Raw genomic sequence first — 24,123 nt, 5'->3', positions numbered from 1 at the left:
CCATATTTTGAGCTTGCCATGCCATATTTTATTTTTCCCCTCTGCACTTGTTTAAGTGGTTTAACTGTTCTATAACTTGTTTTATTTAAACAGTATATACAATGCTGAATCATATTATTATACTTTACACTTTGGCAGGCAGCTTCAAATATAATCATTAGACTGTTGTTGACTCATGACTCGTGTCTGAAGCCAAGCAGTGAGTGAAAGTGTGTATGAGTAAAGTGTGAACAAGACAAGTGCAGGGAAGTCACTAGAATTCAAAACGTTTCCTCCCAGAGGACATTAAAACCCTTGAGATGGAGACACTCCCTTATCTCTAACTCACTTGTGAAGACAACACTGCACAGGTTAAATCTTAGGCCTGTAGTAAAAAATATTCTAGTTTCATAACAAACCGTGTTCACAATGCTTAGTCATGTAAAGTAGCCTTGTTGACAAGTTTGGGTGAGTAAGGGCATATAATAGTACCTTCAGTGCCCTGTAGTTGGCGCTATCACTTCTTCCATAGCAGAAAGAAACTGCTGCAGAAGAAGCTAGATGTCATGCCAAATGTAAAGTGTAATATCAACACTCTTTACAAATGTAATGGAGTACAGAGTATAGATACTTTTTCAACAATGTAGTGAAGTAGAGTAAAAGTTGTTTATATCAGTAAAACTCAGTATCCAAAAAGATGCTCAAGTAGAGTAACTAATTACATTTACTGAATTACATTACACATCTGCACTGAACTCCATGAAGTCTACAGACATCCTGACCAGCGTGACCATTAACATGTGTTTCATGACAAGAACCAATCCTGATGACCCTTAATTTTAGAAAGAGTAATAAAATGACACTGCAGCTGAACTGAGGGTGCAGGTGTTTTCAATGGAATGGTATGGTATGAATTGTGTTTTTAAATGGATGTCAATGGAAGAGCGGCTTCAGTTGACAGCTTGTAAACAGCTTACACTTAATGAATTGACAGCTTGTCTGTTTATCTCCAATGAGTTTGCCATTAAATAGTTAGTTTGGGGTGAGCTATATTTGGAGTTTACGACAGAACAATTGTTTTAAGTCAGAAAACTGAGCAGCTATTCATTTCATGGCACTAATACATTTCATTTCTATTTCTGTTATGATTTTGTGCTGACAAAACCAATCCAATCAGCCTCTGGTGGTATCATGACGCAGCTCATCATCTCAGTCAACTCAGACTCTGATCCTTAAAGGGATAGTTCACTGAAAATACAATCACTTTACTGTAAGTAAATAAATGAATAAATGATCTAATATATTGAAGTCAATGCAGATAGAATGTATGGCGTAGTTTAGTATATATTGTATATTTATTGGAAATGTATTTGTTAATTAATAAGTTAACTGATTCTCTCATTTCATTTTAAGAAAGAAAGAATAAATAAATACATTTCCTTACCAAAACTAAAGAGGAGATGCTATTGGCTCCCTTTCAGAAGGGTGTGTCATCCACTGACACAGGGCTGGGTCTGAGGAGGATTAGTTCATTTAAGCTCCTTCTGGTCTTTATGTCAAGAATAGAACAATAAGAAGTGGAGCAGTGCCCTGATATCAGCTGCTGTTGATGCAGATACTGCCTTTACATCATTACTTCTCTAAAGAAACCACAGTGGAAACGTGACTGACCGCCTAAAGGTAAGAATATACATTTGTCTGGATTCATATGGCTCCATATAGTTTGAATGTGTCTCTGTAGTTAGTGCTTGTTTAAAATTAGTTAGGCAGACAGATACACTTGTCATGGTCTTCCATTAAAATAATATTTACTTTATTTTTTTTAAACATTAAACCAATTAAATGAGAAAGTATTATAAGTAGAGCAAACTAACGCTGCACTTATGGAGCAATTTCTGTCCGTTTGTTGACTGACCTGCAAACAGCTTTTAAAAATGTGACGTTTTGGACTTTTTAAAAATAATTTGTAAAAGTATCATTTTAAATTAAATAATGTAAGTGTTACTTAATGCACGAGCCAATTAGAAATAACAATGACCAATACTTTAACACCATTTAGATTAATGTTAATTTCTATATATAATAATACATTTACACCAATTCAGCTTGTGTAAATTACCATTAGTTTGGATTAATTAATTTGTTTCTGAAGAGTTCACAATGAATGATAGTGTATTTATGAATCTACAGTGACACAGATGATGTTTTAGTGTACAGGACTGTAAATGTCAGGCTGTCCAGCAGAATGAGTCGGAGGAAGAGGAGGAACAGTCGCAGAAGGAAGAGCTCCAGCAGCAGTAAACGTGAGTGTTGATCTATAAGTGGCTCCTGGGACATGTGTGGACAGTAATCCCCTAAACACCATCTGAGTCACTCTTAGCCCACGCCTGCAGCACAACCCAGACACAGGTGCCCGATTAGGGGATGCCTATTTTCACAGCACTCACCATTACGCTGAAATCTGCTTTGAAATATAGAAAATCACAATGAAAATGTACCAAATTATAGTTTTACAAAAAATGTTAGACAATATTTGACCAAGACACAACTATTTAAAAAATCTGGAATCTGAGGGAGCAAAAAAATCTAAATACTGAGAAAATCACCATTAAAGTTGTCCAAATGAATTCTTAGCAATGCATATTACTAATCAAAAAATACATTTAGATATATATACAGGAGGAAATTTACAAAGTATCTTCATGGAACATGATCTTTACTTAATGTCCTAATTATTTTTGGCATACAATAATTTTTTTTTTTGGCTATTGCTAAAAATATACCCCAGCGACTGCTTTTGTGCACCAGGGTCACATTTGTCATACAATACAAACTAGTGTGTTTATGACTATAATAATAAATTGAAATAATATGATGACAGATACCTTGTTTTTTTACTTTCCAAATTCCAAATTACATGATGAAAACTGTAGTTAGTAACGTAAACCATTACATTACACGTTAGGTAATATAATCTGACTTCTTTCTGATAACTTCTGGATTGCATTTGACTAAACTCGTTTATCACATTGATTTAAATCGGGTAGTTTTTTAAATATATTTCTATGAAAATGCAAAGAGAAAGAAAATTTTATTTAATTATTAGAAAATTCAACGATAATCCATTCATTGTTATTAACAACATGAAATGCTTTAAATATTACTTTACATCAGGTTTTCAAACTGGGGTTTGTGAGTTGAATAAAAGCTAATAATTAATTCAATCATAAAAATGTAAAATTAAAATAAATATAAAAAAACATGACAATCAAAATTAAACACCTGCAAGACGTGACCGTTAACCAACATCAGAGAACCGTGAATATGTAAATGTGTTACTTAATAATTAACTAATTACCTTTTAAAAATAAATAAATAAAGATAAATACAAATCTGGAATCACAGCATTCCATGCAAGCAAGAAATAATGTGAATTTGTGCATTTTAATATAAGGTCAAAACCCCACTGAGTGATAATTGAAATAAAAATGAATGTATCCATCAGTAGTCGATGCAACATTGAAATGTTAAGAAAACACTTTTCAAAACTGAAATTATTTTTGTAAATCAAGATGCTGTCTCAGTTTTCTGTGTAATTATAGCCACCCGACTAATAACTGGTGCTTGTGTGAGTGTCCACAAAGCTGGAAGACTTTCTGAATGTTTATAAGCTGTAGGCTATTTTAGAAAAGATCATTTTAAACGATGAAAAATCTGTCAATTCTGAACAATTTATTGCTATTGTGTGAATAATATGTAGTCAATATAAAGTCACTGCAGTCTGATTATGAGTATGTTCAAGTGCAATATAATCTTAATTTTTGGAATCTGACTATGCAATCCAGATAAAATGTAATCCGTTAATACACAGCATAACAGAGTGTTTTTATACAGCTAAAATAACTGGACATGGGACACCAGAAGCCTTGCACATTACATTACATTAAAAATAAGATGGATATGCCTTTAAAGAATTTCCTTGACAGGTTAAACAACAATGATCACTAAAATTAAGCTTTTTGGGGTTATTTCCTTCAAACATAAACAAGGATTCTGTTACAAATAAGACTGGAGAAAGATATCAGGGTGTGCAATGCAACATAATGTATCTAAACCTCTTTTTCTTTTCGTACAGAATGCATCTCTCCATATAATTTTCAGAGGCACACTATGGTGGACACTGTGGAAACTGCAGAGAAGGGAGAAACTGACTCTTTCTGTAAAGAGCATGAACTGTCAGTGTCTGAAGACGAGAAAGAGACTGAGACTCCAACCACGGAGAAAAAAAACAGAACACGGAGTTGTGACGATTTCTTCCAGGACAAAAAGAACAAAGACAGACAAAAGCCAAACCCAGAACCAACAGGCCCAGGGTTAAAAATCACACATTCTGTGACCATCGATAACTTTGGACTGTCTTCCCCCAGAGTTGTGTTCGACCGATGCCATGAAGCAACTGTTAGTAGTGTGATAGCAGTCACTACCACTGAGGTAAAATGCATGAGCCCAAATATGAAGCTTGAGATCAATGTCGTGACATCAGATGATTCAAATATAAAGACCACCTTTATTCTTCACAACTGCAGAGACAAAAGAGAAGAAGCTCATTTTAGAACTGAGAAACGTCAATCTCTAAAAAATACCCACGTGTGTTCATGGAACCGACAAGGAGCAGATGACAAACAAAACACCAGTGAGAATTTTAGCTATACGATTAGCATTGCTGAGCTAAATGCAGAGTCAACACATGATTCGAAGAGTCAGAGCTCGTGGGATGACCCCAAAGAAATGGCTTGCCGTAAAAGCTGCTGTAAAAATAACTTCCATTGGGTGAACACAGGTGGCCAGACGGACACAGATTTCACACTGGTTGATGGATCCTCTAGTTGCTCATCACCCTCTGATTTCTGGCAACATCAGAAACAGCGCTCACTGCCCAGTGTTCTTGGTAATGCACTGGATATCCTTGGAGAAAATGTTGCATCTTGTCAAATCAGTCCCAGAGAAAGATTCACTGGCCATGACAACACTATTTGCACACAGACAGCATCTGAGCTTACCTTGTGCAAAAAGTTTACACGCCAGAATACATTGGACAACAGGACAAATGAACCTCAGGAACACTTATTCATGAATCCCAGAGCTTCGATAAACAGATCTTCTTTCACTAAAAACTTCATAGAAAATCACGAAAGGAAGACGCGCTTGCGCAACAACAGCATCGCCTTTCTAGAAACTAATCCTGCAGGCTACATGGACATTCCTCCCAAAAGACGAAAGACGTACCCGGGATTGTCATATCAAATGAGTCAAGCCAGAGAGAGCATTCCCTCAAACAGAGAGTCGTTTTCCTCTGGCACACTGTCGTCGTTTTTCACGCAGTCACTTCCCTCTCAAGCAGACAGGATGGGAAGATTTTATGTAGAAGACGAAAGACTCCATCCACTTGGAAGCCGCAAATCTTCCAGTAGCAGCAGCTATAGACCAAGCTCAAGCTCTACAACCGGTCCCGACTCTTGTATTGCCAAATTTAAGGCTTACAGCACAATGGAAAACCCATTCTATCCATCCAGGTCCGATGAGAGTCCAGAAGATGTCTTCTTTAGAGGCGAACAATATCAAGGGCCATCACATCTAGACGAGATGGAGCAACTGGGTTCAGAGGTCGCTGCAGGAATGATGATCGATGATGGCACAGATCAAGACAGCACCTCGGCGGGACCACCTGAGCTGAATGACGTCAATGAAAGTGGCTTTGATGAGGAGATGGTGGAGCTGGATGAGTCCAATTCTCCAGGTGACACCATGGAGAGTCATCAAAGGGAATTTCTTATTCATGTCATCCCACCTTCACTGTGCAACTCTGAAGAGAAAATCAATGAGGGATTACCTAACAGTATCAAGCATCACACGTGCGACGGAGATGAAGCTGATGCTCCAAAGAAAAGGAGAGGGTCGGTAATGACAATAATCACTGGGGACTGTGAGCAGAGATTTCTACAAGGCAACCATGTCTTCTCGTTTGATGAGGACGTTTCACAGGAACATCAGATAGATGCTTTGAGCCCAGTGATTGAGTCTCCTATTGGGTCTCCAATAGAGGATCTGGCCAGTATCAGAGAAGCTGTGGAAGAGGTCGTGGACTACTCCCAAGCACAAAAAAACACAACCTCTGCTAACACTAAGCTAACCTTACATATGGACATGTCTTCTCAACAGCCTGGAGTAGTGCAAACAAATGAATCCCTGGAGAAAACAGGCACAGATGTCTCTAGGACAACCAAATTCTATAACAATGATTCGCCTGAACGGCAAAGTGCTTCAAAAAGTGAGCATTGAAATATTTCATGCTTCTTATTGAACAGTCCTGTTTTGACCATGGCTGGCTAGCAGATGCTCATGTGCCCTCTTTTTAAGAGTTTTTTTTTTTTAATGATTTGCCATTTTTAAATTAATCAGTTGAGTCAGTGATTCAGTGACCCATTCATAAAGACAGTCACTTGCTTTGAATTAATCAATCGTTTTGAATCACTGAATGAGTGAATCAGTGACTCACTGAGAAAGACAGAGACAAATACGTTTAAAAAAATAAATAAATAAATAAATAATATATATATATATATATATATAATATATATATATATTGTCCCATTCAGCTTATCATGTTAATAATTTTGAGAGAGAAAATCCAGGACATTTTTGTTTACAGTGGTTTTGTACGATTATCAAATTTGGATCTGTGTTAGCTCATCACTTGATGTCCACTACAATATCTCTTCCCCGAAGCAGAAAACGACTAAAACGGCTAAAACATTGTTTTAGTGTTTTGTTGGATTTGGATTTACAATGTTGCTGTCATCAGACCAATACATTTTTGCATATTTTATCATTCTTAGATTCTTTAGAGGTCAGAGAACACCTCAGGCCCCCAACAGACTCCATTAATAAAGATTCAGAGGAGCATTCAGACCACTGGGCAAAGAGGAGGAAGCTCTTCAAAGAGAGCAAACAGCGCAGCTCTGCAGGAGGAAGCTCTATAACTAGCATTATAACAGAGGAATCAGGTAATCACACATATACATGCTCATTACATTTGTCATGTGTGAAGTTTATGATTGGTTCTGAAGTTTCTGTGCAAATGGCAAAACTCTGCAAATAATGGAATTATATGCTTTAAAAGTCCAAAATTTACTTTATGCTATTTTATTAGTTATCACATTCATATATTGATGTAATACATAAATGTATTATTAAATATTATGTTTATATAGTTAATTATTTGTAATATATATATATATATATATATATATATATATATATATATATATATATACAGATACAGAAAAAATTAAGAGACCACTTGAAAATCCCCAATTTCTCTAGATTTACTGTATTTAATAGATGTATAAAGTGAATAAAATTAGTCAATTCTATGTCCTGCCTTTTGTTTTAAGTATGGGTTTCAGAAAAAAATTAATATTTGATATGATAACATTTCTGAATGTATTTTTATTTTGAATACTGACTTCTCTTTTTTCATCATTAAGACACATTGAACTCTGAGGACACTCGTTCAGTGGACATGTCAATGCGAGATATTGAGGACAGAGGATTTTACACAGAAACCTTTCACTCAGTATCATGGATATACCATGGAGATGAAGTTAGCCAGAATGATAGTCCACACTGTCTCACCAGCTGTCCTCGACCAGCAGCCAGTGGGTTCATAGCATTCTAAGAAGATCATAGGCTAGAACTGGCTATTTATGATTTACAGTGTTTAAAGATGCATTATATATTTCAGTTCGTGAGCGGACGGTGAAAATCAGCAAAGGCATGGGCGAGTATCCATGGGGCTTCAGAATTCAGTTCTCCAAACCCATCGTGGTTACTGAGGTGGACACAAGTAAGTTATCAAGAATACACATGTAATTAGCACATCAGCAGATGTACATGTATGTAAAAGCAAAAAAATTAGAAACTCACTAGTTTTTTATTAGATTTTATAAAAAGGAATAGCTTCAAGGCATTGTATAAAGCCAGTTCACATCAAGGACGATAAGTAAAGTTTCAATAATCGTTATAAGTCTGTGAGAATAGGGAATACCACACCATATGCTTTATACAATACAGATTGTGTCAAAGCACATTTACAGTGTCAAACAGAATAATGCAATGCTAATGATCCAAAAGGACAATAGAAAACAGTTTGGTTTTTAGTTTATGTCAGTTCATCATTGATTCAGTGATGTCATCATCTAACTCAATTTAGTTCTCTTCAAATTCAAAATCAAGCCAATGTTGCCAGAAATTAAGTTTCCCCAACTAAGCAAGCCAGAGGCAACAGTAGCAAGGAACCAAAACTTCATCTGTGACAGTAATGGAGAAAAAAGATGAAGATGAGATGGCAAGATGAAACCAGCATGGTGTGGTTTAAATCCAGGCTGCAACACAGGTCAGATTGAGCAGAGGACTTGTCTGGTTTGTGTGGTCTTGTGTGGATGGTCACCGAGGTGACAAGGTTTTCGTACAGGATCTATTTCTAGGGCTCATCTAATCGATGTCTCCGCTGACATTCAGGGCTGTAGAGGTCTTCTCTAGGTGCTGATCCACCAACTGATCTGGATACAGACTGGATCTTGTGTTTACGATGACCTAGGAATAAGAGAGAAAGAGACAATTATTATTGTAGATGCCATTCTTCTTATGATGTCGCAAGTACATTGGGTGTTATGGGAAGTGTTCCAGTTTCTGGATGACCTAATTAATGCAGCCTAACAATCTTTTAACGGATTTGAAAATTAGAAATGTGTTAGTGTATTATGTGTATACCAGGTTAAAGAGATGGGTCTTTAATATAGATTTAAACTGACAAAGTGTGTCTACATCCTGAACAAAGCTAGGTACAACCCGAATTCCGGAAAAGTTGGGACGTTTTTTACATTTTAATTAAATGAAAACTAAAAGACTTTCAAATCACATGAGCCAATATTTTATTCACAATAGAATATAGATAACATAGCAAATGTTTAAACTGAGAAAGTTTACAATTTTATGAACAAAATGAGCTCATTTCAATTTTGATTTCTGCTACAGGTCTCAAAATAGTTGGGACAGGGCATGTTTACCATGGTGTAGCATCTCCTTTTCTTTTCAAAACAGTTTGAAGACGTCTGGGCATTGAGGCTATGAGTTGCTGGAGTTTTGCTGTTGGAATTTGGTCCCATTCTTGCCTTATATAGATTTCCAGCTGCTGAAGAGTTCGTGGTCGTCTTTGACGTATTTTTCGTTTAATGATGCGCCAAATGTTCTCTATAGGTGAAAGATCTGGACTGCAGGCAGGCCAGGTTAGCACCCGGACTCTTCTACGACGAAGCCATGCTGTTGTTATAGCTGCAGTATGTGGTTTTGCATTGTCCTGCTGAAATAAACAAGGTCTTCCCTGAAATAGACGTTGTTTGGAGGGAAGCATATGTTGCTCTAAAACCTTTATATACCTTTCAGCATTCACAGAGCCTTCCAAAACATGCAAGCTGCCCATACCGTATGCACTTATGCACCCCCATACCATCAGAGATGCTGGCTTTTGAACTGAACGCTGATAACATGCTGGAAGGTCTCCCTCCTCTTTAGCCCGGAGGACACGGCGTCCGTGATTTCCAACAAGAATGTCAAATTTGGACTCGTCTGACCATAAAACACTATTCCATTTTGAAATAGTCCATTTTAAATGAGCCTTGGCCCACAGGACACGACGGCGCTTCTGGACCATGTTCACATATGGCTTCCTTTTTGCATGATAGAGCTTTAGTTGGCATCTGCTGATGGCACGGCGGATTGTGTTTACCGACAGTGGTTTCTGAAAGTATTCCTGGGCCCATTTAGTAATGTCATTGACACAATCATGCCGATGAGTGATGCAGTGTCGTCTGAGAGCCCGAAGACCACGGGCATCCAATAAAGGTCTCCGGCCTTGTCCCTTACGCACAGAGATTTCTCCAGTTTCTCTGAATCTTTTGATGATGTTATGCACTGTAGATGATGAGATTTGCAAGCCTTTGCAATTTGACGTTGAGGAACATTGTTTTTAAAGTTTTCCACAATTTTTTTACGCAGTCTTTCACAGATTGGAGAGCCTCTGCCCATCTTTACTTCTGAGAGACTCTGCTTCTCTAAGACAAAGCTTTTATAGCTAATCATGTTACAGACCTGATATCAATTAACTTAATTAATCACTAGATGTTCTCCCAGCTGAATCTTTTCAAAACTGCTTGCTTTTTTAGCCATTTGTTGCCCCCGTGCCAACTTTTTTGAGACCTGTAGCAGGCATTAAATTTTAAATGAGCTAATTAAGTGGATAAAAGTGTAACATTTCTCAGTTTAAACATTTGCTACGTTATCTATGTTCTATTGTGAATAAAATATTGGCTCATGTGATTTGAAATTCCTTTAGTTTTCATTTTATTAAAATTTAAAAAACGTCCCAACTTTTCCGGAATTCGGGTTGTAGATTGTTCCAAAGTTTGGGCATTAAATAGGAAAATGATCCGCTGAACGCAATTGATTTGATATTCTAGGTATTGTCAGATGGTCAGAGTTTTAAGATTGCAGCGAACATGAAGGACTAAACTGCTATATGAGCTTGCTCAAGTATGGATGAGCTAAACCATTCAGGGCTTTATAAGTAATAAGCAAGATTTTAAATTGTATTCGTTGTTCAATAGGGACCCAGTGCAGTGTTGACAGAACCAGGCTAATATGGTCACACTTCCTGGTTCTAGTAAGAACTCTAGCTGCTGCATTTTGGATCAGCTTTATTTTCTTTCATTAAGCATGCAGACTGACCATTTAAGGCTGTAGAGACATATTGTAGACAGGGCTCTGGTCTCAAAAAAATTATTAATTTCAATAGCAGGGAGCTGTAAAGACTGCCCTTGAGGGGCCAAACACAGCTCTGGCTGGAGATGCCAAATCATACACCTCGCTTGCAAGAGGAGGTCTGTTCTCAGTGGTGTCACCCAATGGGCTTCCGATAGCAACTGAGTCAACTTGGGAAACCACATCTGTTTCCTCCAGATTAGGGCCAACAGGAGGATCGAACATCTGACTTCCCTGACCCATCTAATGACCTAAGGAAGCATGTAAACTGAGGGGAAGGCATACAGGTGAGTGCTGGGCCAAACATGGGTCAGTGCCTCTCACTGCTTCAAAAAACAAATTGGGCAGTGGAAGTTTTCTTTTGAGGTAAAGAGGTCCACCTCTGCGCTGCCGAAGACAGACCAGATCATTTGAACCATTTGGGGATGTAGTCTCCATTCTCCTGGAGTTACATTGCCCCTGGACAGCATGTCTGCCCCTTGGTTCAATCTGTCCAGCACCTAAACTACTCTCAGTGAGAGCAGTTTGCATTGTGCCCATAAAAGGACACGTCAAGCCAAACTCTGAAGGGAGTTTGACCACCTTGTTGATTTATGAAGGCTACCGCCATCATGTTGTCCAAGATGACCAGGAGCTGCTTCACCACATAAAGTAAGGTGACCCCTTAAGGCTGGCAGGAAGGTTTTTAGGGCTGGTGATGTGAAGATATTGCTCCAGGTTTGACCAGGAGCCAAACGCCGGTCTTCCCTTATACAGAGATCTCCAACCAAGAGTTGGAGGCATCTGTTGTGACCACATTCCTTCTGGATGTCGGTCCCAATGGGACGCCCTATTGAAACAGGTGAGGAGACCTCCAAGGGGCCACAACTCTGATGCAGCGCTTTGAGCCAATACTGGAGAGGCTGCATGTGAAGTATACCCAGAGGAATCACAGAGGAAATGGCCAACATGAGGCCAAACATCTTCTGGAAAGCCCTGAGGGGACGTGAAATTCCCAGTTTGAATGATGCAGCTAGATGCTGAACAGTCTGGGGCCATTCTTGCATAATCCATGTCCGCAATGTCCATAATCCATCTGGGGAGAATCGTGTCCCCAGAAAGACTACTCATTGGATGGGAGACAAACAGCTCCTGGCTAAATAGATTTTCAACCCAAGCTGCTCCAGGTGACATAGCAACAGCAATATGTGAGCAATGAGTTCCTGTTCTGATCTGGCTAAAACCAGATAATTGTAAAGGTAATTCAAAATGTGCATTCCCATCTGCCTCAGAAGGTAAATATTCATGTTCATGCACTTCGTAAAAGTGAATGGGGCCAGAGACAGTCCAAATGGAAAGACTGTATATTGACAGACCACTCCTTCAAGTGTGATTCTCAAGAACAGGAGAAGAAGAATGGGGCCAATCAGTATGTGAAAGTAAACATCTTTCAGATCCACTGATATAAACCAGTTCATGGGGGATTTGTTTCAAAGTCAGCATCTTGAACGGCTGTCTCATGAGCAAGCAGTTCAGCTGCCTGAGATCGAGAATTGGTCTGAGTCTGCCATCTTTCTTGGCAATGAGGAAGTAACGGCTGTAAAAGCCTGACTCACTGTTCAGTACATTAACCATCTTCATGGCTCCTTTTGCAAGCAGTGTCTGCACTTCAGGCCGAAGAACGTGAGCATCATTGTCCCATACCGAAGTTAGAATGATGCCTCTGAAGTGAGGTGGCCTGCGAGCAAACTGAAAGGAGTAACCTCATTCACTGGTTTTTAGAACACAACTTGGCACATTCAGGATAGCTTTCCAAGCCTGAAGCTGGATGGAAAGTGGTCTGAGTTTTTCTAGTCGCAGTTGGCCGCATTGGGCGGGGATTGATTACTCTGTTACAGGGACCTTGATGCCTAGGAAGTATGCTGTGTTTCATCGTCCAGGGGTGCTGCTGAAGCCCAGGCTCAGACTTAAGCTTGGGCTGAGATGGCGCCAGGTTGGCAGGCTGCTGATGGAGCCTTCTGGCAACTTGAAACCACCACACTGGAGCACTTTGGCAGGAAGTGATTGCTTGCAATGACTTCTGTGCCGCTGTAAACTGCTCAGCAAAACCATCTACGGCAGGACCAAACAGTCCCTTAGGAGAGTCTAGCAAGTCTAGGAAGGTGACCTTGTCAGCCTCCCTGATCTCCATCAGATTTAGCCAAAGGTGGTGCTACAGCACCACAAAGTTGGCCATGGCCTTGTCGATCACCTACACAGTGGCTTTAGTAGCAGAGTCAGGTCAGTTACTGTGCGTAGCTCTTTGAAGGTGCGGAGAAGTTTTGCCCGAATCACTTGGAGCACTTCCTTCTCCACTGAGGGTTAGATTTAGGGGTAGAGCTTCATTCATGCTTTTTTATACAAATAGTACTTTTCTTACAAATCACACAAATTCATACTAATTCTCGATTTTGTATTATAATTATGTTTTCTCTTGAAATCAGGTTTGGAACAGCTCTATTATCCTGCCATCTGTAATCAAATTAAACACACATGTGGATTGATTTCTAAAACCTATATCAACTTTGAAGAGATAGGTTCAAGGTTACTTTATATCATTCATAATCATTACTTAATGTAATTCAGTATGTTGGAAGAAAAATATTGCCTGCATCAGTGATACTAGGTTTGGCCTTATTAATTCATGCTGCTGTACAATCACAAGTCACTATTTTAGAGAGGCTATGAATCCTATGTGTTTTTGTACACATGTGCGGTGTAAACCAGTTAGTCTTCTTCGCAGCCATAAAACCAGTCAACAACATTCTCTTTTGCGTTAAACTTGCACAAAAGTCCCACTGCTGATAATTTTTTTTTATTGAAACACTTGTATAAACATGTTCCTCAGATGTCGAGATCTCAGATGGAGTCAGATAAAGCTGTTGGTGTGCTGTGTTTCAGATGGAGCAGCGGAGGAGGCAGGGCTGCAGGTTGGAGACTATGTGCTGGCGGTAAACGGCACTGATGTCACTAGTGTGCCACACTCAGAAGCAGCTGACCTCGCACGACAAGGTAGGGTGCACACTCAGACAACATTACAGCATTTCTCACGTTTACACTGATTTGCAGTTTGGAGGAATCAATACCAGCTGAAAGTCAGAGCCATGCAGTCTGCAGATTTTGGGCAGTCAGAAACGGCACATTTCACATGAAACTGTGTAGTGTAGAATTGCAACAGACTCCATGTTGATTTTATTTCTTTTTTTTTTAGGTTGATTTGTTTCATGCCCAGTTTTCTGGTAGTTGATACTTGGACTATCAAAATAAAGTGTTACGGGTGCTTTTGTATAACTTAATTAAATATTTTTTTGTTTGTTTTATGTGATTTCTGGTTCGAATAATAAAGGCCCATACATTTTAACGCTGACCATTGGCTCGGATATTGGTCGAATGCCTAACACTCCACGACCAGCGTGCAGGGGTTACTTGCATAAGCGAACTCATTCCAGTTTTCTGAAAGGCTGGAGAAAGAGGTGGTTCGTGCTCAGACATGACTGCTGCCTTTATTACTACAGAAACAAGCGCGTGAGTGCAGTTTTCTGTTTCATCCAAATAGTTGAACCTGTACAATCTGAATGTGCAATGACTTACAAAATGTGTTTCTCATTGACAGGACGAAGGGAAGAGTCAAGCTCTGTCTGTGACAAGTCTGGAAGGAGCAGTAGTGCAGGCCGACTCCAGTTTAGGAAAGCCGTTTGTTTTCAGATGCTGTCCTGTCTCTGGGAACCGAGTTTACTACTTGTGTGCAACATCAAACCAAGAGATGAAGCGGTGAGAACATGCAGTGCTTTTTAAAATGAAGAGATCATTCTATTTATTTAATTTAAGCAATGCTGAGGAGTTACAAATAAAAATAGTCAGATGGAGTGATACTAGTTCAGCTGTTTTCTAAATCGTTCAGCTTTTCCAGTAACAAGCGACAGTACTTTTCCCAAAAAGTGATGGAGTTGCATAACAAAACACTGCATGTGTTCTATGTGTACTATACTATGTGAATTAAACATAAAGAGCAGTTTACCTGTGATAATCATATAAAGTGCTCTTACAAAGGTAAAAAAAAAAAAAACTCTTAGAGGTGTCATGAGAAAGCAGGCTGGATTCAGGTGCGGGTAAACTCAAGGCTTTATTCACAAAGCGGAGACAGAGAAGAAAGAGTCACGCTCCACAGGTTTCACTCGCAGTGACAGGATGAACAGCAGATGAGTCACGTTTCACAGGATTCACTCGTAGTGACAGGATGAACAGCAGATGAGTCATGTTTCACAGGATTCACTCGTAGTGACAGGATGAACAGCTGAAGCTACTAGGAGCTCTGGGCTTGTAAGAACTAGAGCAGAGAAATAAGCCAAACACACTGGAGCCTGAGGACAAGACACGACAGGGTGAGTACAAAGAACTGCTAGATGATCGGAGCTATTGGAACGAATAACAACAGTCTGACAATAGACAGAGAAACACAGGGAATAATAAAGGGGAAAAAAATTAGAAGGACATAGAGAACAGGTGGCGAGCAATTATGGTTAACAACGGGGAACAAGGGAGGCGGGGAAAACACAAACAGGCAGACGTGGTGAGCTGTCACCATCCCAACACACACACCCACACCAAAAAGACAGGTGATTAGCCCCGAGACCCGACAGTACCCCCCCTCCCAGGAGCGTCACCTGGCGCTCTAGGAAGGGGCCTACCTCGATGCCGCCGGAAGTCCTCAATCAACGAGCGGTCCAGAATGTCCCGGGACGGCACCCAACACCTCTCCTCTGGACCATACCCCTCCCAGTCCACAAGATACTGAAACCCCCTGCCGCGGCGCCGCTCATCGAGTAATTTCTTAACCGTATAGGTAGGAGATCCATCCACAAGACGAGGGGGTGGGGGGGTGGGGCGACTGCAAGCAGGATTAAGGGGGGAAGAGAACACAGGCTTGACCCTGGAAACATGAAACACCGGGTGAACCCGACCAAGAGTAGGAGGGAGCTTGAGCCTGATCGCCACCGGACTAACCACCTTGGTGATGCGGAAAGGCCCAATGAATCTGGGTGCCAGCTTACGAGAAGGCGCCCGGAGAGGCAGATCCTTGGTAGAGAGCCAAACCCGTTGACCACACACATAGGTAGGAGGAGAGGACCGGAGACGATCAGCTGCAGCCTTGGTTCTGTCAGAGGCTTGGACCAAAATCCTCCTGACTCTCTCCCAGGTGCGACGGCAGCGCTGGACGAAAGCCAGGGCGGATGGAACCGCTGCGTCGGGTTCCTGTGATGGGAACAGAGGTGGATTATAACCAACAGCACACTCAAAAGGGGACATACCTGACGCGGCCGCAGGAAGGGTGTTATGGGCGTATTCTGCCCAGGAGAGCTGCTGACACCAGGAACTCGGATTGTTGGATGCTAGACAGCGGAGCATTCTTCCTAGATCCTGGTTGGCCCGTTCACACTGCCCATTGGTCTGAGGATGAAAACCAGATGACAGACTAGCAGAGGCCCCAATCTGTCTACAAAATTCCCTCCAGAACCGGGAGACGAACTGGGGACCCCTATCAGAAACCACATCCACCGGTAACCCGTGGAGACGGAAGACGTGATCCACCACCAGTTGGGCGGTCTCCCGGGCGGAGGGTAGCTTGGGCAGGGGAATAAAATGAACCGCTTTGGAAAAGCGATCCACCACCGTGAGAATTACAGTGTTTCCCTTCGACGGAGGAAGCCCAGAGACGAAATCAAGGGCAATGTGTGACCAAGGACGGGAAGGGATAGGGAGAGGATGCAGTAGACCATCAGGAGGGCGATTGACAGGCTTACTTTGGGCACATGTGGGGCAGGCCAACACAAACTGTCTAACATCTGCGGCCATAGTAGGCCACCAAAAACGCTGTCGGATGGTAGACAACGTTCTCCAAATACCTGGATGGCAGACTAACCTGGATGAGTGACCCCACTCAAGGACCTCAGAGCGCAGCCGGCACCAGCAACCTGCCCGCCGGACACTCTCCCGGCACCTGCACCGCTCGACCGGCCTCCTCAACTCGCTGCTCGATACCCCACGAAAGAGCCCGACCACCACCCCCTCAGGAAGGATGGCCTCGGCCGCAAACTCCCCCCCCGGAGCACCGAACAGGCGAGAGAGGGCATCAGGCTTGGTGTTCTTTGATCCCGGCCGGTACGAGAGGGTGAAATTGAATCTGGCAAAGAAGAGCGCCCAGCGGGCCTGACGCGAGCTCAGCCTCTTGGCCGAACGGATGTATTCTAATGACCAGGCTAATGACCATGCTGAAACGGGGCTAGCCAAAGGAACAAGCGGGATCTTCCAACGTTGAGCAGAGGCAGCATCAAGGAAGTTCCCCTCAGCCCCCGAGTCCACAAGGGCGAGTCCAGTGTGTGAATGACTCTGGAAGGAGAGTTGGAACGGCAGCTGAGTGCGTGTTGCAGGAGAGCTTGAGCTGAGAACCGTGCCCACCAGGACGCTCCGCCTCACTGGTGGACCCTGGCCCTTTAATGGGCACTGAAGGGCGAAGTGGCCTCCCTTGCCGCAGTATAGACACGCCCCCGACAACAGACGCTCCTGCTTCTGCCGTGGTGTAAGCCGTAGACGACCCAACTGCATGGGCTCCTCCTCCGAGGGCTGTCGGCTGGCTAAACTGGCTGAAGAGAACTCTAGGTGGCGCCACGGGGCGGGTGTTTGCCGTTGTTTGCGGCGCCGGCTGAGACGACCCTCAATGCGGAGCGCGAGACTAATGAGCCTATCCAATTCCCGCGGGAGCTCTATGGCCGCGAGCTCATCCGAAATGGCGAAATCCAACCCCTCAAGAAAACGAGCGCGCAGCGCGCTCTCATTCCAGCCGCATGCCGCAGCTAAAGTCTGGAACTGGATAGCATAGTCAGTCACGGAGCTCCTCCCCTGAGACAGTCGTGATAACTGGGCCGCCGCCTCGTCACCCTGAGCAGAGCGATCAAACAATTTGGCCATCTCTTGACTGAAAACCGCGCAATTGGCACAACAGGGAGCCCGTGATCTCCAAACGGCGATACCCCATTCGCGGGCACGGCCCGAGAGGAGTGTAAGGACGTAAGCCACCTTGGTCTCTTCATTAGCGTAACGCCGGGGCTGCAGAGAAAACACCAGCGAGCATTGGGAGAGAAACGCTTGACAGGCGTTAGGATCGCCATCGTAGACCGGCGGATTGTTGGCATGGGGTTCGGACTCGTGTGACATACCGGTGTGAGGAACGGGACCCTGGCTCGTTGCCTCTTGCTGAAGATCGTCCACCCGTGTGAGGAGTTCGGAGACTCGGGCACTGAGAACTTCCACATCCAGCGCGGTGGTGTTGAGCTGAGTGGCATGCTGCCCGATCAACACTCCCTGTTGAGCGAGAGCCGCGCGAAGCGGACCAGATCCCGCTGAATCCATAATATGGTCAGACTGTTCTGTCAGGAGAAAGCAGGCTGGATTCAGGTGCGGGTAAACTCAAGGCTTTATTCACAAAGCGGAGACAGAGAAGAAAGAGTCACGCTCCACAGGTTTCACTCGCAGTGACAGGATGAACAGCAGATGAGTCATGTTTCACAGGATTCACTCGTAGTGACAGGATGAACAGCAGATGAGTCACGTTTCACAGGATTCACTCGTAGTGAAAGGATGAACAGCTGAAGCTACTAGGAGCTCTGGGCTTGTAAAACTAGAGCAGAGAAATAAGCCAAACACACTGGAGCCTGAGGACAAGACACGACAGGGTGAGTACAAAGAACTGCTAGATGATCGGAGCTATTGGAACGAATAACAACAGTCTGACAATAGACAGAGAAACACAGGGAATAATAAAGGGGAAAAAATTAGAAGGACATAGAGAACAGGTGGCGAGCAATTATGGTTAACAACGGGGAACAAGGGAGGCGGGGAAAACACAAACAGGCAGACGTGGTGAGCTGTCACCATCCCAACACACACACCCACACCAAAAAGACAGGTGATTAGCCCCGAGACCCGACAAGAGGCAAATGATAGGATTATGCTCAGTTCTGTTCTGTCTGCCTGTGTTCCTCATTAGTCTTATTTTTTCATAGTAACTGATTTGGTTTCCCTCATTTTTGATTTGCTTCATCTGTGTCCCATCTAGTTTCCTTCGTTTGCTCTATGTACTTAAGTCCTCAGTTTGAGTTAGTTCCCTGTTTAGTTTTGTTTATGTCTGTGTGTTACTGTGATTTCTGTCTCTTGGTGTCCTATTTGCCTTGTACACCTTTGCTCAATCCATCTTATTTCAGAGGGACTGCCAATACTTAAATGCGATTACTAATGTGCATACCAAAAATCATCTGGTGAATAGCAAATAATGAATAAAGACGTTTGTAATTGTGTGTTTCTCAGGTGGCTGGAGGCTATGGGTAGAGCGATTCATCCTATTACTCAGGTAACTTCCTAATGATTTGTGCATGTATTATTTGTTGTGGCATCATTTAACATACCCAAAATATGGTATTTCATTCTACTATTAATGAGAATAAACAGGATCGATTAATAAATCAGTGCCTTGCTAGATTGAATCGTACTGGTTTAAAGAAGCCGATGTTGTTGTGGTAATGCTCATAATGCTAATGATATTAATTGCTTAAGCAGAATCACGTGTGGATGGACGTCACTCGACACAACTCAAATCTGCCCCCTCTGGCAGTCAAGAACCCAGAATGCCTTGGGTTACTCCACCAGCTGGACAGGACCAAGGACTCATGGGTGCAGCACTACTGTGTTCTGAAAGACGGATGCCTCTATTTCTATGCAAGCATCCGGTCAACCTGCGCGATAGGTATGTCTTATAACTGTTACGGTGCAACCGTTGGAACTGTGTATTGTTGTAGAACTGCAAATGAAAGAAGACTGCAAATATCTCTTCATAAATCAAGACTCCAGATAAAACAAAACAACTCTATCCTGAAATTAAACTCCCAGTATACATTATATGGGCAAAAGTATTTGGAATTATGAAATTCGTGCTCAACTGTAAGAGGCATTAATGGCAAGCAGAAGCATTTAGGAACAGCAGCTGCTTCACCACGTAAAGTCAAAGTGTGTGGTCTCTCTTGATGCACATAGTTCATAAAAGTTGCTAATGCTCTGCTGATTCCATTGCTGAAGAGTCCCACCAACTCCCACTGGCATTCATTTCAGGATAAAGACTGAATTAATGTTGACTTGACTTGACTTAACTTGAATGGTGAGAACTTCATGTAATGGGTTTCCATGGCCAAACAGCTGCATGCAATCCTCACATCACCAGATACAGTGCCAAGTGTGGGATGGCGTGATGTAAAGCATACAGATACTGGACTCTGGAGCAGTGGCGAATCACTGACGAATCACTCTTCTATGTCTGCCATACTTAACTTAATGCTTCCACTTACTACCGAGACATTATAGACAATACTATGGTTCCAGCTATTTGGAAACTGTTTTGGGAAGGCCCTTTTCTATTCCAGCATGACTGTGCCCCAGTGCCCAGTGCAATGTCCATAAAGACATTACGTTGGATGAATTTTGGTGTAGCAGAATTTGACTTGCCCACACAGAGCCCTGACATCAACTTTATCAAACACCTTTGGGATGAACTGGAATGGAGACTGCAAACCAGGCTTTCTCATCCAGCATCAGTGGTTGGCTTCACAAATGCTCTACAAAAACACTCCAAAATCTTGAGTAAAACTTTCCAAAAGAGTGGAGCATTACATCTGCAAATAGGGGACCAGCTCCATGTTAATGTCTCTGTTAGTCAGGTGTCCCAATACTTTTGTCCATATAGTATATATATATTTTTTTTTATGTTCTTTATATATATTATTTCATGTAAATGTATCCTGTCTTTCACAGTATCTCTATAGCTGTCTTTGGATGACAACTAATATCTCCCATTTGTCTTATTCAGGAGGAATCTACCTGCATGGTTTCACAGTGAGGGATCAGCCAGTGGGATCCAAAAGATCTGCTATTGAGCTCAGACCTCCATCTGAAGAGTTTAAAGTGTTCTACCTCTGCGCAGAGAATGCAAATGAGAACAAACGGTAATTAACTTGATCTTGAAGCATTTTAAAAACATTCAATAAAGTCCACAAGTCAACTGTCAAAGGAGCTGAAAACTATATTGTTTCAATTCATCAGTCTACAAAATTGTAATTTTCATATAGTTTGGTGTTTTAGACATGCTGACAATGTTTTGTCATAACATATTAATTTGTTTTAGTTTATTGTACTTTGACTAATTTTAGTTGACAAAAATAACATTTGATTTGATTTTAATGAATTTTAACAAAATATATTAAAATAGTATTCAAAAATGAATATGTGAAAATATGATGGTTATGATTTTTGTGTCTTTGGAAAATCCTGTTGTAACAAAGTATGAATTATTGTTTCCAAACCTGCATTTCTGACAGGAGGTGTTTAGGCAGCACATGAAATGGCATGAATTGTTCTGAAATTATAAATCAGGAATTAATTAACGTGGTGAAGTAACATCATCCTTTTTTCTTCTGTTCTTTTTGTTCTTCTTAGATGGGTTAGTGCAATAAAATCGTCTATTGGAAAATGGCTGCCACTGCATCAGGCACTTCAAGACTACATGAGTCGCCCACCCGAGGAAACAAGAATGTAATATACAGATACATACAAATTAAAATGATAAACACATCTGCTGTAAATATTCATGATGAAAACTGAAATAACTCCATATATAATATTCAAGTGCTTTTTTGTCAACACAGCAGCAGCAAGTACATGAAGTTGTCATGGCACCCAGACACACTGCATGCTGTGCTGTGACGGTAGCTAAAGCATAGAAATATAATTAGAAACCTCAGAACTCAGCATCACTTCAAGACTGACTTCAAATGACGTCTTGATTTAGGTCCACTTAACCTTTAATGTGATGCATGTTTGTTTGCATTCAGAGGAGAGTTTAAGAAAGAATGATGGCCTGCATTTCTGTTAAGTTATGGTGTCACACAATTTGAATTATTTTGATCTGTTTTCCCTTTTCAGGATGTATATGCATTTACTGTATAAGACATTTGCCACTGTTATCTGTACATCATATGCACTTTCTTTATGTTTTTAATGTGTAGGCCATTTTCTCTTTAGCTTGCGGTAAAATATTTTACCTGTTGTTTTAGATATTTATATAGTTGACAGCAGTATTATGACTTTTCCTATTCTTTGTATAACTAATGATACATTTATGGCTTTTTGTATTATTATTTTTATTAGTATTATGTGATCCTTTTTACAAAATTTTTAATATTTAAAAACTAAGGGAGTATTTACACTTGGTCACACACATGCATTTTAATGAATCAGATTCATGTTCTCATATGAGTCCTGTGCAACCAAATGCATTACACTTGGCTGAAATTCGTCTGAGATTACATTCACTTTATAACAGGATAGCTATTTGATCAGTAAAGCACATGTAGGACCACGTGTAAATATCCCCTTTCCTTTGAATCTGGCATATTCTGTTCATTTAAAGGGTTAGTTCACCCAGATAGCAAATTTATGTCATTAATAACTCACCCTCATGTTGTTTCAAACCCGTAAGACCTCCATTTATCTTTGGAACACAGTTTAAGATATTTTAGATTTAGTCTGAGAGCTTTCTGTCCCTCCATTGAAGCTGTGTGTACAGTATACTGTCCATGTCCAGAAAGGTAAGAAAAACATCATCACAGTAGTCCATGTGACATCAGAGGGTCAGTTAGAGTTTTTTGAAGCATCGAAAATACATTTTGGTCCAAAAATAGCAAAAACGACGACTTTATTCAGCATTGTCTTCTCTTCCGTGTCTGTTGTGAGAGAGAGTTCAAATCAAAGCAGTCTGGATATCCGGTTCGCGAACGAATCATTCAGTTCACCAAATCGAACTGAATCGTTTTAAACGGTTCGCATCTCTAATACGCATTAATCCACAAATGACTTAAGCTGTTAACTTTTTTAATGTGGCTGACACTCCCTCTGAGTTCAAACAAACCAATATCCCGGAGTAATTCATTTACTCAAGCAGTACACTGACTGAACTGCTGTGAAGAGAGAACTGAAGATGAACACCGAGCCGAGCCAGATAATGAACAACAGACTGACTCGTTCTCGAGTCAAGAACCGTTTCTGTCAGACGCGTCCGATTCGAGAACCGAGGAGCTGATGATACTGCGCATGTGTGATTCAGCGTGAAGCAGACCGACACACAGAGCGCCTGAACCGAACTGAATCTTTTGGTGATTGATTCTGAACTGATTCTGTGCTAATGTTATGAGCGCGGGTAAACCGAAGGCTTGAATCAATGGCAATCATCGCCAATGACGTTATTACGTCGAGCGCAAAAGAACCGGTGAACCGTTTTCTTCAACCGGTTTATTAAAACGAACTGTCCGAAAGAACTACTGGTGATTCGAAAACCGATGCAACCGGTTCTTCACTCGTGAATGAGTCAGTCTATTGTTCGCTATCTGGCTCGGCTCTGTGTTCATCTTCAGTTCTCTCTTCACAGCAGTTCTGTCAGTGTACTGTTTGAGTACATGAATTACTCCGGGAAATTGGTTTGTTTTAACTCAGAGGGAGTTTCAGCCACATTAAAAAAGTTGACAGCTTAAGTCATTTGTGGATTAATGCATATTAGAGATGCGAACCGCGAACCGGATATCCAGACTGCTTTGATTTGAACTCTCTCTCACAACAGACACGGAAGAGAAGACAATGCTGAATAAAGTCGTCGTTTTTGCTATTTTTGGACCAAAATGTATTTTCGATGCTTCAAAATGACCCTCTGATGTCACATGGACTACTTTGATGATGTTTTTCTTACCTTTCTGGACATGGACAGTATACCGTACACACAGCTTCAATGGAGGGACAGAAAGCTCTCAGACTAAATCTAAAATATCTTAAACTGTGTTCCAAAGATAAACGGAGGTCTCACAGGTTTGGAACAACATGAGGGTGAGTCATTAATGACATAAATTTGCTATCTGGGTGAACTAACCCTTTAAGTGCTTGTATTGCATGTTAATAGCCTTTGTAACTAAGTAAGCTTGCTGCCAAAATACAGACCCACATTATGTTCTACCTCACAGATGTTGTTCTTGTACAATGAGTTTCATTATTATACAGCTGACTGCAGATTATACATATTACAGTGGACTGCTCACTGAGTCACAGAGTGGCAAAATATTGTATGAATTTGCATGAATGTAAATATACAGTATATATTTGATT

At 41.4% G+C, this 24,123-nt stretch overlaps 2 protein-coding genes across 3 annotated transcripts; both read left to right on the top strand.

The window, feature by feature from the left end:
* The first annotated feature begins 1,517 nt into the window (after positions 1-1,517).
* On the top strand, positions 1,518-5,033 carry LOC132132324 (uncharacterized). Its single transcript, XM_059544708.1, has 4 exons — positions 1,518-1,659; positions 2,190-2,282; positions 4,115-4,927; positions 5,023-5,033. The coding sequence occupies exons 2-4, from the start codon at positions 2,225-2,227 to the stop codon at positions 5,031-5,033; spliced, it is 882 nt and encodes a 293-aa protein (XP_059400691.1). The 5' UTR covers positions 1,518-1,659; positions 2,190-2,224.
* On the top strand, positions 4,934-22,376 carry pdzph1 (PDZ and pleckstrin homology domains 1). 2 transcript variants are annotated; one of them, XM_059545261.1, is made up of 11 exons: positions 4,934-6,307; positions 6,876-7,043; positions 7,527-7,697; positions 7,784-7,885; positions 13,777-13,887; positions 14,222-14,400; positions 14,489-14,646; positions 19,237-19,279; positions 19,486-19,672; positions 20,786-20,921; positions 21,412-22,376. In XM_059545261.1, exons 1-11 carry the CDS (start codon positions 5,110-5,112, stop codon positions 21,509-21,511), a joined length of 2,553 nt encoding a protein of 850 aa, XP_059401244.1. In that variant the 5' UTR covers positions 4,934-5,109; the 3' UTR covers positions 21,512-22,376. The 2 variants fall into 2 exon arrangements, with proteins under 2 accessions (XP_059401244.1, XP_059401246.1); XM_059545263.1 differs by lacking the exons at positions 20,786-20,921; positions 21,412-22,376 and adding an exon at positions 19,770-20,049 and having other exon boundaries at positions 19,486-19,693.
* Positions 22,377-24,123: the final 1,747 nt, after the last annotated feature.

Source organism: Carassius carassius, chromosome 49 (assembly GCF_963082965.1).
Source record: "Carassius carassius chromosome 49, fCarCar2.1, whole genome shotgun sequence".
Taxonomy (NCBI): domain Eukaryota; kingdom Metazoa; phylum Chordata; class Actinopteri; order Cypriniformes; family Cyprinidae; genus Carassius; species Carassius carassius.
This window is presented reverse-complemented; position numbering and strand designations above follow the sequence as displayed.

Excerpts from the sequence above, each read along its gene's own strand:
- LOC132132324 (XM_059544708.1), top strand. The coding sequence starts at position 2,225 with ATGAGTCGGAGGAAGAGGAGGAACAGTCGCAGAAGGAAGAGCTCCAGC. Across the intron at positions 2,283-4,114 it reads GAGCTCCAGCAGCAGTAAAC|AATGCATCTCTCCATATAAT; the intron begins GTGAGTGTTGAT and ends CTTTTCGTACAG.
- pdzph1 (XM_059545261.1), top strand. The coding sequence starts at position 5,110 with ATGAATCCCAGAGCTTCGATAAACAGATCTTCTTTCACTAAAAACTTC. Across the intron at positions 14,647-19,236 it reads TCAAACCAAGAGATGAAGCG|GTGGCTGGAGGCTATGGGTA; the intron begins GTGAGAACATGC and ends TGTGTTTCTCAG. Across the intron at positions 19,280-19,485 it reads CGATTCATCCTATTACTCAG|AATCACGTGTGGATGGACGT; the intron begins GTAACTTCCTAA and ends TTGCTTAAGCAG.